Below are 18,019 nucleotides of genomic sequence, written 5' to 3'. Positions count from 1 at the left end.
CCATTGAGGCAGCTGTGAAGGGTGTCATTGTTGGCTTTATTCATACAGAATGTATGTAGGCGTGTCTAAGAGGCAGTGACTGTATATAGAGATAGCCATGCATAAATGTGAGGTTTTATACGTTTCCAAAATTAGGTGACTGCAGCTATGCATTACTGAGGAATAGAGAGTTATCTACCCTTTTTTAAGAGTTTTATTTTAAGAGATCGGTGCATGTTTGTAAGCCTTCCCTGCCCCTGCCCCCCCACCCCCGCCTGCTTCTGAAGCTTATCTTTCACTTTGATAAATCTAACTTTTGAAGACAGAGATCAGTTTGCTTTCTACCACCATAATATTATGAACCATGCATAGCCCATAAATAGGCAAAGAGGCCCACTAGGACATCACCATGTTTTCTTTTGGTGGGTCTGTGATACTATGCATGTGCTAATGGTGCTCTGGAGTGTTTACATAGATTCCTGCTTGATAAAATTTGAAAAATATGCCAAGGTATAAATATTTAGAAGGTGTTGATCACCAGCAAACAACTTTCCTGGATTTTTACTTAAGAACTCTGAGATGACCACCAGTATTACATTATACAGCTCAGGTACTTCTCATTATATTTTCTAGTTGGAAAATCAGAATGTGAATACATTCAGAAGCATTTAAAATTTCCCGTTTTAATCACGTCCAAATCTTGATAAGAATAATTAGATATAGAAAAAATAACAGCTTCTACCTGGAGAATTGAGAGTGGTGCTGATACGTAATTTAGCTCGATGACAGCTGGCAAGAAAAATAAGAGTTAAAAACAAAATATGCAAAAAAAAAAAAATCATCACAAAGTAGATGTTGAAGGCTGATAACCTTAAAGTTAGACCATAGAACTTTGAGGGTTTTAGAATTCTGCAGTAACTAGACAGTCTCAGGGCTAAGATGCAGCTGTGGGGTATGTGTGTGTGTCTTTTAAAAAAACAAAGACTGTAATGCCTATTCAACTGAACTGTAAGACAGTTGGAACGACTTGAGAAATTAAGGCTTTCAGAGGGTTTTAGACTCCACTGATTAGAGATTTTATGAACTCTACCCCAAGTATGCTTACCTATTTCTGTAACCTCTAGTTTCAGAGTTTTTATTGAAGCTCTTTAAGTATTGAGAATAAAAATCTATTGACTACCACTTTTTCATAATAGTGGATTGAACTACCAATAGATCATATGCAGCATTTCTTGGACTACCAGATTCTGTCAAATATGCTCATTGCCCTTGAAAAATGGGCAAATTCTAAAAGTTGAATAGCAGTACAGAACTCCTTACTTCAATGAATCAGTTGTATGTCCACCAACTCCTTACTTGGCTTTTTATATGCTTTATGCTGAGTACTGATAGGATGAAAATATGCACATGCAGACTAAGTTGCATCATTTCCTTTTAAACATTTTACAAACTGGAAATTCAGTCAAGAAAGAAGTAGAGCATCCAGTAGCAAAACAATAGAACGGTCCTGAAACATTAAAAAATAGTTGCTTTTTTAAAAAAAAATTTAGGGGATGGTGGAAGGGAGGGTCAGGAGAGAGGAGATACATGCATGATTATGGCTGATTCATGTTGTTGTACAGCTTAAGCAACATTGTAAAGCAGTTATCCTCCAATTAAAATTAAATTAAAATTTTTTATTTTATATTGGAGTATATTTGATTAGGGGGTTTCCCTGACAACTCGGTTGGCAAAGAATCCACCCACAATGCAGGAGACCCTGGTTCAATTCCTGGGTTGGGAAGATCCGCTGGAGAAGGGATAGGCTACCCACTCCAGTATTCTTGGGCTTCCCTTGTGACCCAGCTGGTAAAGAATCTGCCTGCAATGTGAGAGACCTGGGTTCAATCCCTGGGTTGGGAAGATCCCCTGGAGAAGGGAATGGCTACCCTCTCCAGTATTCTGGCCTGGAGAACTCCAGGGACTGTATAGTCCATGGGGTCACAAGGAGTCGGACACGATATTTGTGTTGGTTTCAGGTGTATAGCAAAGTGATTCAGTTATACATATATGTGTATCTATTGTTTTCATTTTAAGAATTGCTTTTTGATGTTATAATTTGAAAATAATTTGAAATAAGCTATCCCTCCCAACCTCTGAGAGGCAGAGGGTAGGAAAGAGAAACAAACTACTGACTCTATAGTCTTGGGAGGAAACAAAATTCCCAAATATGCCTAAAAGCATCAGAGGAAGTGCTTGTTAACAGTGAATTCCCAGCCTTCTGGAGGTTTGGGGTGGGACCGAGTTATCTGTATTTTTAATAAGAGACCTGGGTGAATCTTACCAGTGGACACCTCTGGAGAATAATAGGGTATTAGATAAACCAAATAGCTAGGGAGATCTTGGTTCAGAGACAGGAATGAAAGAAACATTCTTTTATCATTAGCCCAGGGCAGTTTTTTACTGTTGGCATCAAAGAGTTGGTACTTCCCCTCTGCTCTGCCATCAGAAATGTTTCTGAAGAGACATGCAACGCAAATGGTCGCCTTTCAATTAGGAAGGTTTTCCCCTGTTACACAAATATACTTTCAACTTCAGTTTTAAGATTAAATCATCTTATTTTGATAACTCTTTTCCTTGATGAACAATTTTTAGTATTATTGACTTCAAAAGTAGAGTGATATTATGTGACAATGTTGAAACGTGGGTATATATCTCTCCAGGACACTTACTTTCAATGTATTTGTGCATTTATGCACATTGGTGCATCTGTGCCCAGGTAGGGTTATTTAGACTGAAGACACACGTGGAAGTTGAATTCTTGAGAATACCAAATAACTAAAATGCTAGCCCTCTGATGGAAACCTCAGTGGCTGAGTAATTTATTAGTAAAAACTATAAGCTGCTACTTCCTGTCTGGGCATCAAGAGGCACTAAAACTAAACATTTTGATAACTTCTGTTCTTAAAAGGCAAGGGAACAGTGAATTTGTAACTTTTCAAAGTACAGTGGCAAGTCAAAGCAGAAGCATTTCAATAGAGTACCATTTGATTGGGTAAAAAGTTGTTTAAAAAGTGAGGGATATACATATGAAAGAAATAACCAAAGCTTCACAACCAGACTAGATTTTCTTAATTTACTCCAGCCCAAGTTTGTTTTCATTTAATTTCATTTATGTCAATGGATGAATTGTTCTCACTGCATGGTACATATGGTTTCCATTAAGTTTGTCTTTATCCAGATGTTTTTCATTCCTACCATAAAATCTCGAATTTTGAAACTGCAGAGGCAGGTTGACATTGGTAAAGAAAGTCTATTACCTGTGTGTTTATGGCAATGTATAAGGCTGATTTTTGGAAATCTTTAGCCCTGTTCACACATTCTTGTATGCTATTTTCAAAGACAGAAACAGAATCACACTTGACCTTATCAATATAGCATCAAGGGTGGTGACTTTTTTTTTTTTCCTTCCCTCTTGCACAAATTAAAATGCCACTCCATGCTTTTGATTTTCACATAGTGAGGTGAAGTTGACAGTGGCCTCCTTCCTGTCTGATCGAATCGTGGACGAAATTCTGGATGCACTTTCACACTGCCATCACAAACTGGTGAGTGCTGTGGTCATTTGTAGGGGACAGCTTGGTGCATTCTGTGATGATGCAGGGCAGCCTCCAGCGTGGGAATGTGGCTGATTTTCTGCATTTTATTCCTTTGTAGCTTTATGGGTTAAAGTCCTAGTTTTCCTTCTTCTTCTTCATTGTTTCCAGCTGTTCTAGAGCATGTTAGAATTTCTCCAGAGGGAATGGCAGGGCAGAAGGGATAATATCCAGAATTGTTGTTCATGTATAATAAACACAGGTCAAAAATATGATGGGAGATGATGTTGGGATTGAAGTCTAAAATTGAGAGCTTCGTTTTAAAGGTTACAGTTGACCCTTGAACAGCACTGGGAGCTAGGTGCAGAGACCCTCCCTGTTGTCAAAAATCCATGTATAACTTACAGTTGACTCTGCACATCTGAGGAGTCCACCAACCCGGATTGTATAGTATGATAGTATTTATTATTGAAAAAAATTCTCATGTAAGTGGGCCCGCATGTGTCAAACCCGTGTTGTTCAGGGCTCACCTGTATTTAATTTATCTGTGCTTATTGTTCTCTGATATGATTATTTGATAACAGAATATTCTTAAAAACATGGCAGAAATGAATTGTCCAAAGAGAGTGAAAGAATTAAATGGACATATTCTAGTGAATGATAACTATCGAGTGTCTGACTGGGCCTTTGGATATAACCAAGGTGAAAAAAAATTTTCTTCCTCTACAGACTGGTTCCACATCAAGGTAGAAATACGGTAGAAGTATTTCCGCTATCAGTGCATATGAAAAATATATCAGAAACCATGTTTCTCAAACTCTGAGGCACAGATGAAAGTTTTATAACTGGCTATGTTTTGTGTCTCAAAAATACTAGCAATGTGATGCAATAGAAATCTCCCAAATAAGTTATGACAGTGTTTTCTCCAGAGAAAAATTTCAAGTTAATTGTGTAGGCTGAAGATACTCAGTTTTATGGCAATGAATTGTTGAGTGATGGTGGAGAACACTGGAAATAACAGGAGCAGCAACAGCTTCTGAGGAGGAGGCAAGACAAAAGGAGTATTTTGAAAAATTCATTTGGGAAAAATATATGACTCTTCTCTAAAATCTAAAAGATAAGATAGACATCTCTAGCTATTCAAAGTATTGCCTGTGGACTGGAGCTGGCCTGCATAGGGTTACTAGTCCATAACAAGGTAAGTTCAGAAGCTAAGAGGAAGTGTGAAGAAACTTCTAGAGCAATTTGATGTAGCAATAACATCCAAACACGTTATTTAAAATTTTTTATTAAATGTTTTTTATTATCAATTTTTATCAATATATTGGCTTATGGCAAATTGGAAGTTTAAAACTGATTCATCACCGAGAGATTTTAAGAAGCTCTAGTTTGTAGTTCATGGCATGATAAAGAGCTATAACCTTGTCAAGAGATCATAATTCAAACTTTTTTTTTAATAAGCAGAAACAAACTCAATAAAGCATCCTTTATAGAAATAGTTTGTTGATAACCATAGCTCTAGGGACGGCCTCAAAATGCCTCCTTGATGACAGAAATACTAGATGTTGTATCAGTGTGGCTGCACATGAGAACTACACTGAAAGTTTGAATTTTTTTCACTGTTTTTGCTTTTGTCCTTTGAAGAAGTTGGTAACTCAAGAGTATTGACATTTTCTTTGCATAAGCGAAAAAGAATTGTGTGAATGCACTTTTGTTTTGAATTTCTTACTGCTGATTTGGATTGTAAGACGAGCTTAACTGCTAAAGTGAAAGAAATAGTATCTTCAAAATGAAACACTACTTTCAAAGACAGTCCAATAACATTGTTTTCTCCAACTTAAGTTTAGAAATGTTCCCAAAGGTTCCATGGAATTGTCAACTGGTTCTCATCTTTGCAGAGTTCCTGGTGATGAATCAGCTCAGCACTAGAGCTTATTAATTTCAGCCCAGTTTATTTCATCTCTTACCACTTTTTTAGGTTTATCTAAAGCATAGCATTGGTAATTAATGTCACATAAAATATGATAATTATTACATGAAAACAAAGAAAGTTAGTAATAATTAAAAATTTGTTAGTTTCTTTCCTTTTGGTCCTTTTATAATAAGGGAGGTTGGAATCATTTTATTTCTCCTCATTATGTACTTTTGAGCACTAAACATAGAAATTCTTTCCAAGGAAATATGAAATAAAAATGAAAAGAACACTTCCTATTTTCTTTTGTACTGAGTGGTCTCATTTTCCCAGTGTAAGTTATTTTTCTGGTTTAAATTTCTCTTATATTTCCACCGGTAATGTTGATGGCAGCAGTATTATACTTCACTTTTTAATTTACTTTATGCTTATCATAAGAGCAAATTGACTAGAACTGAATCTTCTGTATGCTGGTAACACTGTATAAATAAAGGTAGCTTCAGTGTACAGAAGGCTGGAGGGCCTCCTGATGGATCTAATTTTATGATTGTATTGAATATTTAAAGTTGAAAAATATCACAGCAGCCTCCTGCAAATGTTCGTAGTACATCTTTTGGAAAACAAAAACATGTGCCTACGTGGTGCATATCTACACGAACATGGCAAAGATATATGAATTACCTTTCAAGTAAAGCCTCAAAAGATGTTTGGAAGGAGGTTTTGTCATTTCTTGTTTAAAATACTCCACCGTCCAGAGAAAGATGATAAAAGAGGTAGCTTAACTCCAGCATGAATTTATCGAGTTGCCACTAACCAGGTGTAGACATTACTCTTCACAGCGCCCTCTTCTGGAAAGTACCTGCTAGAATTCAGTTGGCCTGTCTTCTTGGTTATCTTGACTCTCCAGGCTGACCATTTTAGCAGACGTGGCAAGACCCTTCTTCAGCAAGATTCCTTGGAGATGGAGCTTGCTGAGGAGAAGCCGGTTAAACGCTCCGTCATCATGGTGGAGGAGCTCACGGAGATAGAGCGTTTGGAAGATCTGGATACCTGTATGGTAAGACACAGCCTTTGGCCACACCATCATCTGCTTCACTGGATTTGCTACTGTCTTTAAAAAAAAAAAAATCTCACCTTTACACACCAGACCAAATAAAACTTCCCTGCAAGGACAATTCTTTCAAGAACTTGTTGCTGTATAGGGTCTGGTCTACTAATAAAGTCGATAAAGCTTAAGCCTTCAGCTTCCCACGAAGGTCCTCTAACTCACTTTATTTGTAATTTTGTAAAACTTTTCTTAAAGCGTACCCCTACCCACCCAACCACCCCCCCACCGCCCCCCCAAAAAGAAAAATTGTGAAAATTGCAGTGCACGTAAAAGTTGGATATCTGTCCCTGTAGCCATCAGTCGGTCAGTCAGTTCAGTCGCTCAGTCGTGTCCGACTCTTTGCAACCCCATGAATCACAGCACGCCAGGCCTCCCTGTCCATCACCAACTCCCGGAGTTTAGTGGGACAAAATTCCTAAATTAGGAGAAATCATTTATTTACCTTTTAAGAGTCATTTGTGACAGGAAAATATCTTTAAATAAGCCTTCAACAAAAATGTGGGGAAGGACTTTTTCCCAAATAAAATATGTAGGGTGACTATCTCTTTGTTGGTCCTATAGGTTTTCATTTTTTTTTTTTTTAATGTCTTACTTCTTCCTGTTTTTTCTTTATATAATTTTGGGGTATACTCTTAGATCTGCATTTCCTGTTCAGTTCCTATTCTCTGTCATTGACTTGATAATATTTTAGAAGCTGGAATATGGTGCGTTTGCTGGGTGCATCCATCTGGCTATAAAGCTAGAGTATTCAGTTTTATGATATCTCGTTTTTCTGGGGACAATTTGATGTCAGTTCTTATGTTACTATTGTAAAATTTGTATTGTTAGTATAATTCTCATTTTACCATTCAAATAGTTGTATATACCTCTGTATTCAGTATGTTTTCATTTTCCATATTTAGTGTTTTTATGTTTTACTAAAATACTCGTTTTTAGTAATTTCTTATAATCCAAGAGGGTGTTGGTGAGACTAGGTTTGGTCTACTTATGTGCCCAAATGTTTCTACATCAGCTTCTGATTTTAGTAATTTTTCAACATAGCCAGAGTAAAGGAATCATGCGTGCATGCTAAGTCGCTTTAGTCATGTCTGACTCTTTGTGGCCCCATGGACTGAAGCCCGCCAGACCCCTCTTCTCTGTCCATAGGACCTTCCAGACAATAATTCTCGAGTGGGTTGCCATTTCCTTTTCTAGGGGATCTTCCCGACCCAGAGATTGAACCTGGCTCTTCTGCATTGGCAGGCAAATTCTTTACCACTGAGGCACCTGGGCTTCCATATACACAACTGTTATCATCTTTTAAAATCTGTGAATAAAATAGTTAAATGCCCTCCAGATAAAACCTTATGATATACAAGGAGACTGGCAAGGAAAGCCTAAAATGTATCTTAGATTTCAAGTAACATTCTAGTATAACTAAAGATGATAAATAATTTTCCATTTAACTGTATAAATATATAAATATATTTGGTCTACGTGGAGGGAATTACACCAATTTTTAAAAAGTTGCTTGTCTAGTATGTTATAAAACGTAAGTTTAGTAAGTATTTTAAATTTTGTTTACATTTTGAGGCAATAAACACTATGTTGTCATAGGGTAATTATTCTAGAAAACTCTTTGCTGCTGTTTAGTCACTAAATCATGTCTGACTCTTTTGGGACACCATGGACTGTAGCCTGCCAGGCTTCTCTGTCCATGGGATTTCCCAGCTTAGGCTAACCCTAAAAGAAAAGGAGTAATAGGAAAAATATTTGAATTAAAAATTAACTCTACATATTATGTTTCCAGCCAAAATTATCTGGTTCTGTGTGAGTTGGAAAGGGGTATAGGAAACATGAGTTAGTAAAATGTGTTTTGTTGAATTTAGAAGTTATGTGGTTTTGGATGATGAAGTATTGGTTAAGAAAGATTGGCTTAGCTCCTGTAAGGATGGTTTTAAATTGTATTAAGTTTGATTTTTGTATAAGTTTTGTTTTTGTTTGATTGACTAATTTGCTTTTGTTACTTGAAAGGAAAAGAAGTTGTTCTCCTTAAGTAAAGTGGGTGGGGTGAGGGTGAGGGAATAGGTTCATTTTTTTAAATTTAATTTTATTGAGATACAATTGATTTGACATTGTATTAGCTTTAGGCATACAACCTAATGATTCAATATATGTATATATTGGGGGATGATTATCACAGGTTTAGTTGACATCATCTCCACATATAGTTATAATTTTTTCCTTGTGATGAGAACTTTTACAATCTATTCTGTCAGCAACTTTCAAATATGCAATTCAGTATTGTTAACCATAATCACTGTGCTCTACTTTATATCAGCAGGACTTGTAACTGGAAGTTTGTTTGTACTTAAAAAAAAAAAAACACCCCAGATGCATGACCACCATGTAAGAACGGTCTGGTTGCCATGACACAGAAAGAAGCAGGAGTAGATAGAGATCTCTTTGTCCTTCACTCTAAGGATGACCCAAGTTAGAAGGGCGGTATTTTCTTGATTCAGGTGGCTAGGAGGCAAGCAGGTAGGGCCATTCCTGACATAAGCGCCTGTTGAATCCTAGGACCAGAAACAGGGCTTGTGGTGTGGAGTATCTTGTTGAGACAAGGCAGAGCTCTCTATAAAGAAAACAAATACTTGGGCAGAATTTTTAAGCCATAAAAATAGCCTTTTTTTCCAGTTCTAAAAATTGTGTCTTTAATCATTGTTTTAACAAGGCTAATGAATTGGTAAGTAGCCAAAAACCAGAGCTAAGTTTGGTGTTGTTTAATGAAAAAGAACATTTTTGTGTAGAAAGTGCAAGTGAATGGATTTTGTGCTGTAAAGATTTCCTTTCTACTCTCAGCCTAACCTTTGGATCTAAGCCACCCAAAGATACTCCGTTTTCACAGTGGCAGTTATCCCAGGTGCAAGGATCAGTATTCTGAAGAAAATCAACTTGCTAAGCTCTAGAATTCTTACCCTGAACCAGTGGTACAACTCACAGCTGATTGGAAAAGAGTAGAGCTTTAGATTTACCTTTTTAAATTGTTTGCACTTCCACCTTTCATAATCAAAGAAACAAATCATTTTTGTTTCTTATTGACATCTACTACCAAATATGTCAAGTTGTGATCCTCATGTAGTGCCACTAAAAAAAACCAAAAAAAAAATGAAGTACATACTGTGAAGGTAGAGACATTGAATTGGTGATGCTTTTCTAAATGAGCCTGTACATTTTCTTTGGCAGCATTTAGATAGATCTTAAGTGATCCAGGAAGTTGGGACACAAGATAAACTGTTGGCTAGAAAATTCTCAGGAGCATCTAAGTGCATGCCTACAACCTTTCCCCCATGGAATTATACGTTCCTGGCAGGTGGAAATTGTGCCCCACATGGAGCTAGAGCACTGTTGAATGTGACTGCTCTGGGAGATGCTGTAACTTTATTACCTAAAATGTTTGTTTGTAGCCTACAGCCCTGAGATATTTCCCCCAGGACATTCCAAAGTAACTCTGACTCATCACCAGCCTTCCGCTTATAGTTAACAGATTGTTAACAGATCCTGGCATTTTCTGTTTGTGATGTTCATGCTATCTACTATATCTATTTTTGAACATTTCTTTAACAGACATAGTGGAGATTCTGGGCGTCTCTCTCTCTCTATTTTTTCCCCCTCTTCCTGGATATCTTTATGTTTTCTTCCATTTCTCCCTGGTCTAAAAGTCAATTCCATTTCAGTGTGTAAGTCTCTTTAAAGAACCAATAGTTACCATCACACGAGGGAAGGTTCAGAGCTGTGAATTAAACGTTGAAATGCATATTAGAGTTTAAGGATTGTCTTCGTGGAGGTGGAAGCAATGATTGATCTCTTAGAAGGAAGTTCTTCACTTAGTCAACATCTATCGAACTTGCACTTTGAGGGCTGAAATAGGAGAGATTGAATGACTTGATGAGGCCTGTTATCTGTGTGGAGGATGACTGAGACTCAGCTTCTAATCAACCTTAACTTCATAAAATCGAAGAAAAAGGCTGTTTAAACAAAATGGCAGAAAGAAAAATCATTTCTTAAAACTCAGTCTCCAAATAATTCATTTTTTTCCTTTTAACTAGAAAGAAATGAAGAGGTAATTTAGTTTACCTGGTGGGGAGGAGGGTCGGGTAGAACAAGAACTATAGAATAACTTGCAAAAATTTTCAACCTTTGTCCATTCTCATAAGTCCCAGAGATTCTGATAACCCTTTAACTCCAGGGTTGAGAATCACATGGCTTGAAAAATCTCCCTATTTATTTATTTTGCACTTACCTAGCACCTATGACATGCTAGGCATTGAACTCTTTATTAATAGTAACCAGCTTAATTCTCATGACAACCTGTGAATGTTGTCATGGTGGTGGTGTTAATACATTTTGTTTAACAGATGAGGAAACTTAGGCATGAAAACATTAACTTGGTCGAGGTGATCTAAGGTCACCCTGCAGCAGGCTGTGTGGGATTGCATGTTCAACCAATCTGCTGTAATCTATATATTGATTTCATATCTATATTTCTCACAATCAGAATTAAATGCCAAGTTAGATTTAAAAAGACAGCATTGTTTTATGCAAAATATCTGCTTACTGATTCTATACTAAATTAATGTGAACAGAAACAAAGAAAAATGTGCGTCATTTGCCCATAAATGTAAGCTTATAGTTTTTAAACATTACTGGAAACAATTGTGTTAAAAATCTGACTCTCTCAATTGTTATCCAGTTGTGAGAAATGAATCTGTGCACTTTTGGCTTACTTTGAACATTCTGTGCCTCTCCATGTGTAATTTTGTTGGTGACAGTGATTAATTAGTTTTCCTATATGCCCCTTATCATTTCAGCACACACGCCTTGTGTGTTAAGCTGAAATGTGTATTTACTTAGAGTCTTTATTGTCCATAGACCATCTGTTCTTTTCCTGCCATCAGGTGCTCTTAGGAAATCACTATTCCCCATCCTATCTTTCAACTGTGTTGTCATTGGCCTTTGGGGGTATTAAGGGATACAGTTCTCCTTCTACTGATTGGCAATCTCTACATATTTAATTTGTTGCTATATATAGTTTCCTACCTTAAAAAATTGCAGAAGTTTTAGGTTTCAGATGATGTGCCAAGTGGTGAAGAGCCAGTGTCTTCTCCTAAGGCAGAACTAGCTCACTAATTATATGTGCTTCTTTCAATTATTTTAATGAGTGTCATACCCATTTTAAATAAAAATATATTCATAGAGAGGAACAGGTAGTCTGCTTACTGCTCTTTCCTAGGAAAACAATTTTAAAAGACTTGAATTGTTACAGAATACATCTTGTGAATCCTTGCTCCAATGACAAAATAGCAATTATTTTCCCTTAACAAATTCAGCCTCAAATATCCATATATAATTTTAAGCTTTTTAGCATAGATTAAAATTCAATGAACATCCATTTGTCTTGGTCAACATGCCATTTTGTTTTTAAACAAATCGCCTCATTTTCATGTACCAACAGTTGTTAATTGATTAGCAGTGTTGCCAAGCACAGACTATTAAGTCAATATCTCATTTAAAATTAGTTGCTCTGATGTTGTGCACAGAAGGTCGTTCAAGTCCTAATTGTTTGTTTCCTTTTATAATTTTACTTTATTCTGTAAAGTCCTTTTCATAGTGATACCACTTTGGGGAAATGGAGGTTTAGCTTTTTAACTACTAGAAAGCAATGTATGAAAACCTCTTAATTTCCAGAGTTTAAATTTCAGCACTGTGATACCATCTGTGGTAGTGGGGGTGGTGGTTTAGTCGCTAAGTTGTGTCCAACTCTTGTGACCCCATCAACTGTAGCCCGCCAGGCTCCTCTGTCCATGAGATTCTCCAGGCAAGAATGCCAGAGTGGGTTGCCATTTCATTTTCCAGGGGATCTTCCCAACCCAGGAACTGAACCTGGGTCTCCTGCCATTGCAGGCAGATTCTTTCTCAACTGAGCTATCTGTATAATCCAGCTAAAATATACGTTCCGTAAAGTTTCTAGTAGGTTTTTTTTTTTTTTTTTTTTTTCTTTTGACAACCCTTTGAGGAAACGCCAGAAGCACATTCTGGATCTCACTCCTTTAGGACTGAGTCTAGAAGGGCCTGCACAGAGATACAGGTGTGGTGTCCTGGAGGGTCTCTGTAGACTCAGCCCCTTTGTTGCCTATTATTTTGGGTCTTACAGCATCGCTTTCACTGTGGTGCTTCCGGATCATGTCAGTGACTTTCATGAAGGGCAGCTTTAATAAATATCCCTATAAAACTCACTACCTTATGTGCTCTTTATGCCATCTGTACCACTGTTGCTGGCACTGTTCAATTTCATCCCCTGCTGCCTTGTTGCACATCTATGCAGAAGAAATTGCAGGGCTTTATCAAGAGGAGTGAACACCCGGAGCTGTTAGTTTGCTGTGTCGCATAGACACGGTGAATTCTGCTATGACTTGTGCCTGCCTTTTGTTCTGTAAGTTGAGAGGCTCAGAGCCCAGGGTGCATTGACATATTTAAAAGGGTTCGGAGCCTAAAGAAGTATAGGTTGTGGGATTCAGCCTTAATTCTGGCTTCATTTCCTCCCTTCTCTATCCAAGTTTACTCATTAAACACATGCAGCCTCCCTGGTGGCCCAGTGATTAAGAATCCGCGCTTCCATTGCAGGGGGCACAGGTTCAGTCTCTGGTCGGGGAACTAAGATCCCACATGCTGCTACAGCCAAGAAATAAAAGCAAAACAACTACAAAAACAACTTGCTGCTCTGCATGAGCCTCCTCTCCCTTTTGGATTGAGGTGAAGTGAAGTCACTCAGTCATGTCCGACTCTTGGCCACCCCATGGACTGTAGCCTACCAGGCTCCTCCATCCATCCTACCAGGTTTTCCAGGCAAGAGTACTGGAGTGGGTTGCCATTTCCTTCTCCAGGATTGAGGTGGCTTTCCATTAATACCGTGAAATGTGAGATATGGTGGGAAAGGGCTCTGATAGGGATGTGCAGGTTGCTATGGAAGCACAGAGAAGGGGTGTCCCGCCCAGCCTGGGGGAGGGGTGTTGTCAAGGAAGGTTTCCAGGAGGAATTTCTAAGCATCATGCTTGGCACATAATAGACCCTTAGTAACTGATGATATAATAAGAGATGGTATTTGAAGGAGAAGTTGGCTGGGAGGAAAATGAGTAAGTAAATTTAGCAGCGAGAACACGCACAGAGGCTCGGAGTGAGGAGACAGCATCACGATTTGAGGAACCGTTGTGGGATTATGGTACGATGGGAATAAAGGGTGGTGGAGAGGCGAGGCGGCTGGAAGCCATATTGTGAAGAGCCTTATGGAGCTTGCTAAGGGTTTACTTGTTTATATATTGTATATGTATTTTTAAGGCAATACTGAAGGTGAGGAGTGTGGGAGAAAGGGCAGATTTTGGCGGAAAAGACATTAGTGAGTTCTGTTTTGATCGTGTTGAGGATGAAGCGCCTGCAAGGCCCGGGCTGAGACATCCACTTAGGGAGTCCTAGAGGCGTCTCTGGGCCTCCGTAGCCAGGGCTGAGTTGGTGGGTGAGCCAGGCACAGGCCTGGCACAGAGGCACTCACCAGACACTGTCCCTCAGGTGATCGCTGCCCCTTCAGCTGTGTAAGCACTTTTCTTCTCCTACATTCATGACATTTACCTCAGTTTACCGTGAGCTACAGACTTGTATATTCATCTGGCTATTGGTCATCTCAGTTGTCCACTGTCTATCTAAAACAGAAGAGAACCGCTGAGGTTCTGTCAATGAGAACGTTATAGATTGTGTCAGGGATCTGAGCTCTCTGAAAACTGTATAGGAAAACGAGGAGAAAATCATGTACCTACTCTGTAATGCACTGTGCTTTGTCCTGACAGCCACATCCCGTTAACTGTTTTAACCCATTTTTCAGATGAGAATCCCAGAGCTTAGAGACATTATTACACTTGCCTCGTATTATCCTCCTGGTTTAAGGGTGGTCACAATGGAGGGGTCAACTCCAAATGATCCAGTTTCCAAGCCCTCACCCTCTCTGCTGTATCCCTGGTCTTCGGGATAGACCAGGTCACTAGAAGGAAAGGTCCAGGGAGGGTTGTGTTGGGGAAGAGCCTTTTCATGGAGGGTTTGCACCAAGAGGGAGTTCAGTGTTTGGTGTGTCTGACTGCAGGCGAGCCTGTCCTTCGAGGGTTTTACTTTTCCTCTTAGTGAACTGGGAGGGATTCTAGTCTATGGTAGCAAATCCACACCTCTTCAAGCACTAGGGTAAGCAATGACTAGAGTTGTAGGTGTCTGAACTGATGGGAACAAGCAGCAAAACGAAAAGAGGGCTTCTGCTTCTGGAAGCGATGTATAGAGAACACACATGATCGCCATCAATTCAGTTCTGCCTACTCGGACCATGCTCCTGGCCTTAACTTTCAAGTGGACAGTTTTCTGTCTTGACTAGAAAAATTGGAGGGTTAGCCAAATACCTCCTGAAAATCAAGGCTTGCTGAGGAGGGAATGAGTGGGTTGGAATGTCTCAGGCTGAAATCTGGCAATGACAGAAGTGACTTAAAATCTAAGGTGAGTAAGGAAGGAAAAGGAGCACAGAACTCAGCCTCAGATTTTGGATTATCTAAGTAGAAGTTGGCTAGACTCGAGAGCCTCAGTGATTTAATCTAAATCTGTTAATTATGCTAGTGATAGTTTAGAAACACTAATTGGAGTTGGCATGAGTTAATCTTCATTCTTTAGCTCATGTGTGGAAATTCAGAGAGGAAAGTGAAAAGTGAAAGTCACTCAGTCATGTCCAGTTCTTCGCGGCCCCATGAATAGTCCATGGAATTCTCCAGGCCAGAATACCAGAGTGGGGTAGCCTTTCCCTTCTGCAGGGGATCTCTTGATCCAGGGATCAAACCCAGGTCTCTCGTGTTGCAGGTGGATTCTTTACCAGCTGAGCCACAGGGAAAGCCCAAGAATACTGGAGTGGGGAGCCATTCCCTTCTCCAGCGGATCTTCCTGATCCAGAAATTGAACCTGGGTCTCCTGAATTGCAGGTGAATTCTTTATCAACTGAGCTATCAGGGAAGCCCTATCCAAGTTCTCAGTTTCCCTAGACGTACCTCAGGGGAAACCACTGTCACTGCTGGAATTTGATATGAAGGATTTCTCATCTCAGGACTGAGGGGAAACCTTTATCACAAGCCTATTCTTTAGTGAAATCAAAACATAAAGTATGTGGTTTAAATATATATATGTCTGTGTGTGCTCTGAAGAAAATCACTCTGCACTTCATATTGAAAACCACACTTGGAAATGAGACCAAGAATTTAACTTCCATGCTCCACATATGACTGCCTTTCAAAATAATGGATCTGTAATTTAGAAAGTGTTACTTCGAGAATCCATTCAGAAGGGATGGTAATCAAAGGCGTTAAACTGAGCATGTTCCAAGCCAGAATAGATTTTTCAGAGTTTGAGTGGTAATAAGTCTTCTTTATCTGAAGGTCTGTTTAAATTCGAAGGGTTAAGAGTTTCCTTCCTTCTATCCATCTGTCCATCCATGAGATCCAGTGAGAACCAGACCTCCTGATTACTGATTGATTACTACAGCCCTCTAGTCGGAATCTTCTCAGGGTCTGAGATCCTCCTCTAAAGTCACCATCCATTCTTTTTACCTGGTGCTACTGGAGTTTACCTGACTCAGGTTTTTTAAAGCAGTAAGGCAAATTGTTGTAGGATTTAACCTGGTTTGTGGTGGTTGGACTTGGTGTTAACTATTTTTGTCATCTGCCTGGAGCTGATGTTCTGTGTACAGAGCAAATGCATTACATTAAGCATTTTAAGCTTATTTTGATTATTCATCATGATATCACTGAGCTGGTATCCATTCTGAAGGAGAGCATTTTTCTCCTGTCTTCCTCATTCTTGCCTTCCATTATGATGTGGATTTTCCAAAAATCTAAACTTAAAATATCTCTTTTAAGTCTAATACTCAGTGGGATTTTCCCCCATAGTTTATTCTTTTATAATAAAGATTACTTGAAAATATTATTCAGCTTTTTATGACTATTGGAATAACATTATGGTTAACGGGTGCAATTAAGTACTTAAGATACTTTCCCACTTTCTCTCTTATTATAATGCTACAAGGGGCACGTACCAGATGCTTGTGTTAATAAGCATTGTGCTTCTGTGCCCATCAGCGCTAACACTTGGTCTCCAGGTAAGAGATTTGCTTCAAATTGGTACCAGGTGGTTTCATTCTTTGGCCTACTCGTAAGAAAAATGGATTAAATTATATCCATTTTCTAAAGAAAACATTCAAGTGTGAAATTTCACTTTCCCGTCAGTTGTAAGATTAGTTAAATGAATAGAAAGTGAGGTGTTTCCTATTTCCAGGAGAAAACATGACAAAAGATAAAGATTTAATTTTCTTATATTGAAAAAAAAATTGTGCCGATCTAGAAAATAAGGAAATGAGCCGTGTTCATTTAAAAATAGTACTTGACTGTCATCTTCACAGCAGTTTCTCATCAGTACAGCTCCCCGAATTGTTTTTAACATCATGAGGCCGTTTTAACTTTTATATGAAATGAAATTCGGGATATAAAAGTTAATGAGTGTGATGTGAATAGCTGGATTTAATACCACGTTCAGTAGGAAATGTGGCACCTCAGTAAATCTCTACACATCCTTCCTCCTTTTGTCCATTGATTTATTGCAGTTCTCTCAGAGTTATGGCTTCTGTATACCTACTCTTCCTAGATATTAAAGATTGTTGCTCTCCAGCAGTCATCATAGGAAGGATTAGGTATCTCATTTTCTCAGTAAGATTTATACCGCCTCAAACTTTAACAAGTAGACTTGCATAAAAATTGCTTTTTAAACCACAGACGTGATGATACTGTTTGGTTAGATATTTGAGGGTATATATTAATAATGACTGAGTTTGGATTCCCCTGAACATTGATGCATCTGACAATCTGGTAGGAAATATTTAATTATTATAATCTAGTTCATCAAACAGGGATTACCCTTATCCATTTTTAAAGTGCACAGGAAAGCACAAGATGACACTAGGCTATCAAAAAACAAGGATTGGCTCTAAACCCAAATCATTGCAAAGGATACAAAATCCAGATCAAAATGGCTTCTGCTGGGATACTCCCTGCAACAAAAAAATGACAGTAATAGTTTAGGATACTTTGAATTAATTAAAAAAAAAAAAACCAAAACGCTTAAGTGTATAGTAATACTAAGAAAAAGAGAAGATGGTACAGAGGATTTAGAAAAGGGAAATTTGATCCTTACAGAGGAATGGCACCTAAAATGTAGGAATAATGTTAAAAGTAGAAAGTGACCATTGTATAGCTCCCTTTGTATTCATTCGTTCAGACCAGGATTGTCAGTGGTGTTTACAAATGGGCTCATCCGCATAAATTGAAAGTATCACCTTGTAGA

The 18,019-nt window shown here is 38.4% G+C and overlaps 1 protein-coding gene across 4 annotated transcripts in view; it reads left to right on the top strand.

The window, feature by feature from the left end:
* The window catches only part of CARMIL1 (capping protein regulator and myosin 1 linker 1), a 303,752-nt gene that overhangs the window by 250,885 nt on the left and 34,848 nt on the right, over window positions 1-18,019 (top strand). For all 4 annotated transcript variants that reach the window (XM_061147461.1, XM_061147460.1, XM_061147459.1 and 1 more), the window contains 2 exons: window positions 3,479-3,566; window positions 6,374-6,523. In XM_061147461.1, the coding sequence (XP_061003444.1) occupies window positions 3,479-3,566; window positions 6,374-6,523 (238 nt within the window). The remainder of the gene's footprint in view (window positions 1-3,478; window positions 3,567-6,373; window positions 6,524-18,019) is intronic.

This window comes from Dama dama, chromosome 7 (assembly GCF_033118175.1).
Source record: "Dama dama isolate Ldn47 chromosome 7, ASM3311817v1, whole genome shotgun sequence".
Taxonomy (NCBI): Eukaryota; Metazoa; Chordata; class Mammalia; order Artiodactyla; family Cervidae; genus Dama; species Dama dama.
Note: the sequence above shows the minus strand (reverse complement) of the source record. Positions and strands in the feature narration are given on the sequence as shown.